At 42.7% G+C, this 11022-nt stretch overlaps 1 protein-coding gene across 1 annotated transcript in view; it reads left to right on the forward strand.

Moving 5' to 3' along the window:
* The window catches only part of LOC124594297, a 36095-nt gene extending 26608 nt beyond the window's left edge, over positions 1-9487 (forward strand). Inside the window, exon 3 of the mRNA XM_047132659.1 lies at positions 9379-9487. Coding sequence (XP_046988615.1) covers positions 9379-9487 — 109 coding nt within the window. The remainder of the gene's footprint in view (positions 1-9378) is intronic.
* Positions 9488-11022: the final 1535 nt, after the last annotated feature.

Here is an 11022-nt window from a genome sequence, read left to right on the forward strand (position 1 = left end):
GTTGATAGCCCAGCATTGAAATCTGCAGTAATCTGCGGAAGGGTTACACTCCTGGCACGTTGAACGATTCTCTTCAATCGATGTTTGTTTCCTTCTTGCAGGATCTTTTTCCTGCCGTAGTAATGTCGGAGACTTGATGATTTATCCGGTTCCTGATATTCACAGAACACTAGTGAAATGGTCTACGGGAAATTCCCCACTTTATCGGAACATTGAAGATATTGTTCCCATCGCCCGTGCGACGACTATAACATCAGGTTCAAAATCCCTTAAATCTTGATAACCTGCCATTGTACCAGCAGTAACCAATCTAACAACTGCGCCAGACACTTGTTGCCATATGTAGGCGACGGCGACCACAGCGCCGTACACTGCCTACCCGCATGTCTCTGTATTTGAATACGCATGCCTATACCAGTTTCTTTGGCCCTTCTGTGTAAATATACTGCACGTGTGCGCCATACCGATGACGATGATGGTTGTAATTTTGTCAGAGAAGACAATAAACTTGGAGGATCAACTGAACGGAATGGATATTAGCTTCAAAAGAGGTTATGAAATGAAGAGAGAATAACTGAAAGTTTTTTTGTTAAAGCTGAATATAAATTTAGTGTTAGACAGTATTTTTAAAGATTTTTTGTGGAATGTGGTCTTCCACTGAAGAGATGAGTGGACCATCAAAAGTTCAACAAGAAGAGAACAGGAGCTTGCTAAATGTAGTGTTACAGATGGATGTTGAAGGTTAGATGTGGCGCCTGGTTAACTAATTAAAATTAGTTAATCAGAATACCACAACATGATACGTAAAAAGGGAGGAATCAGTTGATAGAACACTTTCCGAGGCGCTGAGGAAACTTCAATTTGGTAATACAGAGATGTGTGAGGGCAAAATGGTTCAAATGGCTCTGATCACTATGGGACTCAACTTCTGAGGTCATTAGTCCCCCAGAACTTAGAACTAGTTAAACCTAACTAACCTAAGGACATCACACACGTCCGTGCCCGAGGCAGGATTCGAATCTGCGACCGTAGCGGTCTCGCGGTTCCAAACTGCAGCGCCCAGAACCGCACGGCCACTTCGGCCGGCATGAGGGCAAAAATTACAGAGAGAGACTAAGGATTGAGTACAGTAAACTCATTCAAATGAATGTAGGCTGCAGTAGTTACTCAGAGATGAAGTTTCCTTCGTATTAGAGACTAGACGGGTTTGTTGCATAAAACTAAAGGGAAGATTGAAGACCGCAGCAGCAACAGAAGACACCTTAAACAGGAAACGAATTTAGCGAAATCTGTTATTACGTTGTCAGAATGAAAGCGATATCTACATCAAAGTGAAAAAAGATTCGAAAATAGAAGTTTCATGTCCCAGATTGCAGTTGGTTTCGTCAAAGTTATATTGCCATTTTCAGACCGTCGGATACTTGAATTATAAAGCCAGTCCGTGTGCACATTGCCATCTGGAAATTGAAAGCATGGAGGCAAATTTACAGGAAAGATACTCCCACGTAACACTAAGTACACTCAAGTAAAAGGCATAACTATATCAGTAAGGCATGGTGCCTGTTTTTGACATACACACATCTGACAGCAGTGTGTGTATGCTCGATCTGATGTACTTGAGATCTCTTTGCATTGCTGATAGGCCTTTCTTTTAGTGTATTAAGTGTTGCACTGGAGCATCTTTTCTGTGTGTGTAGCTCGATATTTTCAATGGCCAGACGGCAGTGTGCCACACAAGCTGGCTTTATAATTCAGATATCCGATAATCTGAAGGTCGCAGTATAACATTGCGGAAACTAATTATCAGGATATGAATCAACTGCGGTCTGGGCAATAAAACTTCAATTTGGAGCTCTTTTACTTAGGTAAATTTACTGGAACGTAATAACCTGGTCTACTACAATGCCATATCACTTAATTACTGTTAGAGACTCAACATCATCCAAAACTTTTTCTGAATTTAACACACGTTACACCTTTTATAAATCAGTTGCTTCTTCGAAGCCTTATTTTGACAAGTTGTTTATTTTACACGCTCGTGCTTTTGCCATCCGAAAACTGCTCCAGATCAGTCGCATCTGTCGACGAATCCTGTTGGGCAGCACACGCTGAGAAGATAGCCTGGTGCCCTTCCTGGGGCACTGCAGCCATATTGTGTTGCAGCCGCAGTAAACAGTTCTACAAGGTCTGCGCTCATTGGTGCTGTCATCATCAAGGCTGCTGACGTCAACCGCACCTCTCACTTGCGCTGCCACTAATTGCAGTGTTTATGTGTCATTGTCTTTACTGCTCACGCCAGCATTCACAGCTTCACTACACAACTCAGATACGTCGAGAAGTACAATTGTTTAGGTACACTGCGTGCGTGGACAAGTGTTGTTGACGCTATTACGATCACCAGGTTTCCGCGCAATGCATTAACGGCACGCTACAACCAGAATTTTTACAGTTTTGGTTTTTGCCTTGTGTCAAATGTGCACCCGCGTAAAGCTACATACTATTAAATGCATATACCCCTTAAAATTAAATATTATGTGCTTGAAGATGGTACTACTAAATTAGAAATTATAAAATTGGGCTTTCTGGAGGATTACTATTAATGTCGGGTTAGTGCTCGCGTGGAGTTCTTTGTCTGACAAGGTGAAAGGAGTCTACTGGGGCACACTTGTATCTAGCACCCGTATACGATAGTAATATTAATGTAAATTAAACTGAAATTATGATATTATAAACGATGTATTTCTCTCATAGGCTTTATAAATCGGATTACTGACTGTGTACGACCGTAGAGCCAAATATAATCTTTCTCGGCTGAGATATTAGTACTGCAGTAAGAGAGCGGTGGGCGCATAGTTGTAGGTAGCTATCTGTCAGCGAAAGAGGACGGAGCAGGCAGTTTTTGTGGTGTGCTGCGTGAAGTTACCAAGTGTTAGATTAATGTAGGTGTGTCAATAATGTTGAACATGCAAGAAGAAGTCTTCATGCAAGTAAGGTAAATATCTTAAATAATTATGATTTCTGTTTTGCCAGCGCGTTAGTATACATGAACTGACTGATAATTTGTAGTTGCTGAGGAACCCCAGAATGTACGTATACTCATTTGATAAAAAGGCTAGTTAGATTTTTCACTTTTGTAATGTTTCTAAGATGTGTTAACGGAGCTATATGTAATTTGATGATATGCATTTATACTGGTTTAGTGAGGGTAAATAATACTACCTGTATAAATCTCATTGTTCATGAATCAGTCAGTAAATATGACGTGTTGTTTTGTCCAAATTCAGTTGTCAAAAGACAAACTTAACTTGCAATATAATTTTTTAAAAGGAAAACCAGTGTTAGTAATTCACCACAATCAGTACAGTCTCCCTGTCCAGGTTATATGCCTTCTAAAGAGATGGATTTTTCTCAGATGTTTTCATTTATCAGCCAAAAGAATTTCATGTACATTTCAAAGTGTTACGGCCAGCATTGTGCACCGCTGAGCCTGTAGCTAGCATATTTTGTTCATGAGAGACCATAATATATCGCGTTCCACCGTTGTTGCTTTAGGGGTAAGAGAATTTAATCTGTTTGTTATGTGTACAGGGACCAAAGTTATCAGTTTATAACAGGGCCAGAGGACTCAGTGCCCAAGGAGATAAATATATTGTGAAGTGACTGTATTTCTTTATTGGTATTGGGAGTTGTATTGCCCAATCAATTCGTTTTATGTTTTTGCTAACAGTAATACAGATAGGCACACCACTTGCAGTTACATTCATTCAATGTAATCGTAAAGTTTTTTTCTTATTTAATTAAAGAATGTTGCAGAAGTGTTCATCGGTTCCTGATAAACTTAACGGACGTTACTGTACCCTTCTTCGCCTTAGTGTTACAAATCCAGAAAACTTGAGAACAAGTGATGTTCTCTGTTGGAAAAACCCATTTACCCTTTTGTTGCTCAAGACATGTATGTTCAATCACTCTTGATTTAAACAGCTTTCTCCGGACGCCCAGATTGTACAATGCTGCACGTCAGATATTTGCTATGGGACTCTTATCCTATGACTGTGCTTGGTCATGAAATTCCTTTGTCTGTAGTGTAATATGAATTCCCTGTAAATTGAGGTGTTTGGCCCAGCAGGAAAAGACAATCTAATGCGATGCGGATTACTAGCTACCACTCTCCTTGTGGGAACCTTTGTTAAAATCTAAAGCACAAGTCCTGCCTGCTGTAAACTGTGTGAATACTGAGCTATTCCAATACGCAGTGAAAGTCAAGCCCTGAAGCTGTAAGCCATGCTGTAAGTATGAATCCCTATACTTCAGAAAATAATTTCGCAAAGTCAGTCTGGCCTAGCATGTTTAACAGACTAAACACAGACATACACAGTCTTACGTAAGAAAGATAATAATGAGTTTTGTGTAGCTTCTATTCAAAAACATCCATTGAAAACTGATTAATCAGGAAACTGAATAACGTGTTTCCTTTCAGCCTCCAGGACGACCGCTTAGGCATGTAACCATTGAGCCTAAAACGGAAAGATCATTACACATGCTACGAACATGATTTCCACATGATTTCCATTGCCGGATCACTCGACAGTACGTTGAGAAAGTAGAGATAGTCCATGACGGAGGACGTCGACTTTCGCATTGGAAAGCTACTTTCATGTAAAGAGAGAATGCTTAATTCAGTGAACTGTCTCTGATACATCACGACCGACAGTTGGCATCAACGAATTACAGCAATATGCCGGCGTGGCAGCATGTTGCTGCATCACGCTCAAATGAAAAAAATACTTCGTTTGGAAGGACATAACCCAGAAAAGAATCTTTTTAATAGACAGATATACTGTAACCAAAAGAATGCAGTTAATTTACAAGCCAACATGGAACTTCTCAGCGGTAAGAAAAGAAGCAAATCTCACAAAGTACGAGGGGTGAAGTAATGCAACACTTCTTTTTCTGGCCAATTTCTTTTGAAAAAAAGCGACATTTATTGTGAGACATTGTGGAATATTCCTGCTTCAGGCTATACAGTTTCATGAAGTTCCGCTGGGTGAACGGCGCTATCCGGTACCCATCAACGTGACGTCTGTAACGGAAACACATTCCAAGCAGAGGGATGTCATCGGGTATCTTTTGGCTGAAAACCAAAGTATCGCAGACATTCATAGGCACCTGCAGAATGTATACGAAGACCTGGCAATGAACAAAACCTCACTGAGTCGTTGGGTGAATCGTCTGTCATCGTCGCAAAAAGGTGGTGCAAACCTGTCCTACCTCCCGCGAGCCAGTGAGCCATACACGGATGTGACTCCTGTAATACTGGAACGTGCGGACACTATCATTCGAGGTGGTCGACAGGTAACAATCAACTAAATCACTGCTCAACTCGACGTCCGTGCTGATGCACTTGTCCACCAGTTGGAGTACACAAAAGTTGTGTGCCCTGTGGACTCATCGCTGCCTCACAGAAGACCATAAAGAGTAACGAAGTACCATCTGTGTGGAGTTGAATGCGGGAGGCGGTACGTGGCTGACGCTTCCAGAAAAATGTGTCGTACTAATAACAGAACGCCCTTCATACACTACCATTCATTAAAATTGCTACACCATGAAGATGAGGTGCTACGGACGCGAAATTCAACCGACAGGAAGAAAATGCTGTGATATGCAAATGATTTGCTTTTCAGAGCATTCACACCAGCTTGGCGCCGGTGGCGACACCTACAACGAGCTGACATGAGGAAAGTTTCCTACCGATTTCTCATACACAAACAGCAGTTGAGCGGCGTTGCCTGGTGAAACGTTCTTGTGATGCCTCGTGTAAGGAGGAGAAATGCGTAGCATCACGTTTCCGACTTCGATAAAGGTCGGATTGTAGTCTATCGCGATTGCGGTTTATCGTATCGCGACATTGCTGTTCGCGTTGGTCGAGATCCAATGGCTGTTAGTAGAATATGGAATCGGTGGGTTCAGGAGGGTAATACGGAACGCCGTGCTGGATTTCAATGGCCTCGTATCACTAGCAGTCGAGATGACAGGCATCTTATCCGCATGGCTGTAACGGATCGTGCAGCCACGTCTTGCTCCCTGAGTCAACAGATGGGGACGTTTGCAAGACAACAACCATCTGCACGAACAGTTCGACGATGTTTGCAGCAGCATGGACTATCAGCTCGGAGACCATAGCTGCGGTTACCCTTGACGCTGCATCACAGACAGGAGCGCCTGCGATAGTGTACTCAACGACGAACCTGAGTGCACGAATGGCAAAACGTCATTTTTTGGGATCAATCCAGGTTCTGTTTACAGTATCATGATGGTCGCATCCGTGTTTGGCGACATTGTGGTGAACGCACATTGGAAGCGTGTATTCGTCATCGCCATACTGGCGTATCACCGGGCGTGTTGGTATGGGGTTACGCGTCTCGGTCACCTCTTGTTCGCATTGACGGCACTTTGAACAATGGACGCTACATTTCAGATGTGGTACGACCCGTGACTCTAGCCTTCATTCGATCCCTGCGAAACCCTACATTTCAGCAGGATAATGCACGACTGCATGTTGCAGGTCCTTTACGGGCCTTTCTCGATACAGAAAATGTTCGACTGCTACCCTGGCCAGTACATTGCCCAGATCTTTAACCAATTGGAAACGTATGGTCAACGGTGGGCGAGCAACTGGCTCGTCACAATACGCCAGTCACTACTCTTGATGAACTGTGGTATCGTGTTGAAGCTGCATGGGCAGCTGTACCTGTACACGCCATCCAAGCTCTGTTTGACTCAATGCCCAGGCGTGTTAAGGCCGTTATTACGGCCAGAAGTGGTTGTTCTGGGTACTGATTTCTCAGGATCTGCACCCAAATTGCGTGAAAATGTAATCACATGTCTGTTGTATAATATATTTGTCCAATGAATACCCATTTGTCATCTGCATTTCTTCTTGGTGTAGCAATTTTAATGGCCAGTAGTGTATAATCGGTAGGAAATGTTCTCATCACAGAACTGTAAACAAGGCAAGAGAGGAGGAAAACTTTTAACCTACAGCACGACGGATTGAGGAGCTATGATTTTTTCCCATAACCGGCTTCCACTCCATAAAAATGCGCCACCTCAAAGGTTGCATTTTGTCGTTCGTAATAATTTTCCACAAGCCTGAAAGCGGTGTAATCGCGAATTAACCCGTGCAGAAATTTAAACTGCACTCCAGAAATAAGTCACCAGTTGCTCAATGTCCACCAAAGCAAGTAACTGAACTGATCTTAGCCGATGTCGTCATCATTGTAGATACTCCGATGCAGCTCACACCAACCAAACAAAGTCCGACCTCATTCTGACACAAACAGAACTGTACTTAACGGCAAGTACGACGAGAATGGCGAATACCCCTTGAAACAAAGAACACGTCGTTTCTTACAAACCGCGAAAGTTTCACAGTGGCGCTGACAAACAATTCCGTTTTCGAAAGGTGCGAAAACGCCTCACAAGGGAAGTCCATCCGATTCATCTCATATTTGACAGCGACTGGAATACACCCAGCAAATAATTGAGGACGTAGGTTGCAAGTGCTACTCTGAGATGAAGAGATTAGCACAGGAGAGAAATTCGTGGCGGGCCGCATCAAACCAGTCAGAAGACTGATAAAAAAAGTGTACAACCTAAAATGATAAGGTACATGATATTTTGACTCACCGGCCACCCTGTTTTGAGAAATCCACCCCCTGAGTGGTAGCCGAGGCCACGGACGCTCGCTGATATAACGGTACGTGGTGGGCAGGACGGCGTTCGAGCTCTGATTGTGGGACAAAAGCTCTTCACCAGTTAAGCTACAAAGTGTAGGAGAAGTAATAGCTGAAATATCCGAGGATCAGACTGCAGTAATGTCTGGAGTTAAATGGTACTTAACATAAAGACCTCAAGGTGCCACTAAAGAACACTGCACTGACTCCAAACACGAAAATTTCATTCCACATTCATCTATAACCATACAAAAAGGTTATACAGCACAGCACTCATCAAACCGAGTGCGATGCATATTCGCTCTTGGCACGCTCAGCAAAAGAAACTCAAAGAACATTATTTGGGTATTTCCACAGGTCACGAAAACTCGTGAAACTCTTCTCAACATTCCCAGTTCAGAATAATGATTACTCAGGAAAGTTGAAACCTGATCCAGTTACTGAAGCCACAATCTTTCGAAAGCTTGGTTAATGTTTTAATAAAATTAGTCGATTCTACGCCTCAAAACAACTGCAGCGTATCCTCCGGATATTAAAGAATGCTGCTTGTCACCGTATTACCACCTAACTTTTTTCGTTGCTTATGAATACAGAGAAAAGACGATATGAACCATTTACTTTGGTCATTAATGAGAAAATAACGAAAAATATACTTCCACCCTTTTGTTTAGTCTCCTCTGAGTAACGTAAACAATTCAGGCTGAGTACCGGAGAACGTGCATGTTACTCTTCGTTGTTACGTACTGATGTTTGTGAAAATTGCAGCGTCACTAATGAATCATCAAAGACGTATGGAACGTAATTAAGTCATCAAGTAAATGCGAACAAAAAGTTGTGAATGTCTGTATACCCAAAATTAACTGAAAAAACTTTTCTACGTCGGCAGTCCTTCAACACATCACCTAAATATTTAGATTCTAAAATGAAAACTCATGTTGACGTTAAGGCAAGTATCGATTTTCACCGCAGCCAGCCCGAATGAATCAGGTAGGAATGAAACATAGTTCCATGTTCACGTGGAAGATTGGTCTGTGGACAGCCGAGAACGAAGAAACTGTGAATCTCTACAGGTTCAAACGTACACTGTACGCTGTTAAGCCAATATTCATGCAAATTATCTGAGATGTTTTTGTGATTATGAAACTTACGTTAACTGCGCGGCTAGCAACAATGTCAACTGAAAACCGGTATCGAGACTTGCAGCACGTAGATGAGTATAGTTCTAGAAGAACTTTTCACTCAGCAGCGGAATGTGCTCCAATTTGAAACTATCTTTTCGATTTAAATCTGTGCTCGCTAAAAGCTGAAGTCGCAGTTTCGAGTCCCGGTCCGGCACTTTTTCAATATGCTTGGAGATTCCAACTGTATACTTGTCTCACAAGTGCATTCTTCCAGTTTAAGATGAAACCCTTCGATCTGGATCACATTTTAATCAGTAGCACGTTAGTAAGAAACTGGTGTTCTAGTCTCACAAAGATTGTAGGAAACATAGCTCTTCTCTCTCTGCAAACCGTATGCGACAGCTTAACAAGCACTGAGGCCATTAGCATTACGAAAACATTATCATTAACTAACATCCAGCTAGTGTCCACCTTTTTGAAGTTGCTTTGTCTACATATATGTAAATTACTTGAATTTGTTTCAGGTTCGTCCGACAAAAGGGCTTTGAGTGCTTACTTAAAGCATTTGAGACCCGAATAGTTCCCCGACATATAGATATATGTCTGTTCCTTGTAATAGGTCAAAATGGATAGCAAGAACATAATGGATCCAACTGAATCACAAAATATGGGTCTTTTAACATTTAACAGGCTGCTCTTCTTTGGATCTTACCTGTTACCTCTGTCGCCCTATCTGGTAAGAAGCCTAAATTGAAGAGCAATCATTCGGATTAGTGTTTTGATGCTATCTTTTTCGTGGACAGATTACACTTTCTGAGGATCCTGTTTATCTCATTCTGTGGTCTGCCTTTTCTGCGACCGTCTTCATGTAATGCCCCCACATTACTCGTAACACCCAATTAGAGATATTTAATGGGTGTGTCTGCTTTTAAAGATGACTCGTCAATCGTGTGGTCATATAATAAAGGGCATTTCCGCGTACTTGCACGTAAAACGTCACATTAACTATAGTGAGGGTCAACTTCCAGCCCTGCACTAAGTCCTGTTGGTCTTCATGCGTCTCGCTACGGTTTTGTGGTGTTCCTACTTCTCTACACAGTACAGCATTTTCATCCGAGTCGACTAAATCAAAACGCTGTGACGAAACCCAGTATAATCTAACGCTGGGAAATTTCGAGTATCCTGTAATTATATGAAGATGTAGGAAAGCCTTAACGGCTGCGGTATTTTATATGCCCGATATTCTTCACATATAGGAACGAACGAGATTAATATGAAAATAGAAGTAAAAAACTTCAAGCAGCCCAGATCGCTATTTCTCAATGATTATTTAATTACCGCCAACGGCCTCGCTGCAGTGGTAACACCGCTTCTCGTCAGATCGTCTGGATGGGTCGCCGTCCTGGTCTTCCGAGTGCTGGTGCCAAGCAGGCTGTTCTCAGCCCTTGAGAGGCCGATGGAGGAGCTACTTGGTGGAGTAGTAGCGGCTCTGGTCACGTAAACGGACAGTGACGGGGAGAGTGGCGTGCTGACCACATGAACCTCCATATCGGCTTCTAGTGAGACCTGTCGGCTGAAGATGACACGGAGGTCGGTCGGTACCGTTCGTCCTTCCGAGGCCCCTTCAGATGGAATCCTTAGATTACCATTCTCAGCGATCGGAGTTGGCACATTCGGATCCGCAAAGCATAGAAAGAAGTTACAAGCACAATAGCCGCTTATATTACGGGATCTGACACATAAAAAAAATGGCTCTGAACACTATGGGACTCAACTTCTCAGGTCATTAGTCCCCTAGAACTTAGAACTAGTTAAACCTAACTAACCTAGGGACATCACACACATCCATGCCCGAGGCAGGATTCGAACCTGCGACCGTAGCGGTCTCGCGGTTCCAGACTGCAGCGCCTAGAACCGCACGGCCACTTCGGCCGGCTCTGACACATCATACTTCACACAATACAATTCAGTGAATCTCGATCAAATGCACATGATGCCGCGTCACATCACAAAAAGATATTTCAAGAACGTGAAGACCATCGTATATGGGCTTGTTAAGCACAAAAAAAAACAATTTATAAAATACCATGCACATTGCACGTACTGCACGTGCCCATCCTCACGTAATAGCTGAATGAAGACTGACTGGGAGATTCTAAAGTAAACAG

This window comes from Schistocerca americana, chromosome 2 (assembly GCF_021461395.2).
Source record: "Schistocerca americana isolate TAMUIC-IGC-003095 chromosome 2, iqSchAmer2.1, whole genome shotgun sequence".
NCBI classification, from domain to species: domain Eukaryota; kingdom Metazoa; phylum Arthropoda; class Insecta; order Orthoptera; family Acrididae; genus Schistocerca; species Schistocerca americana.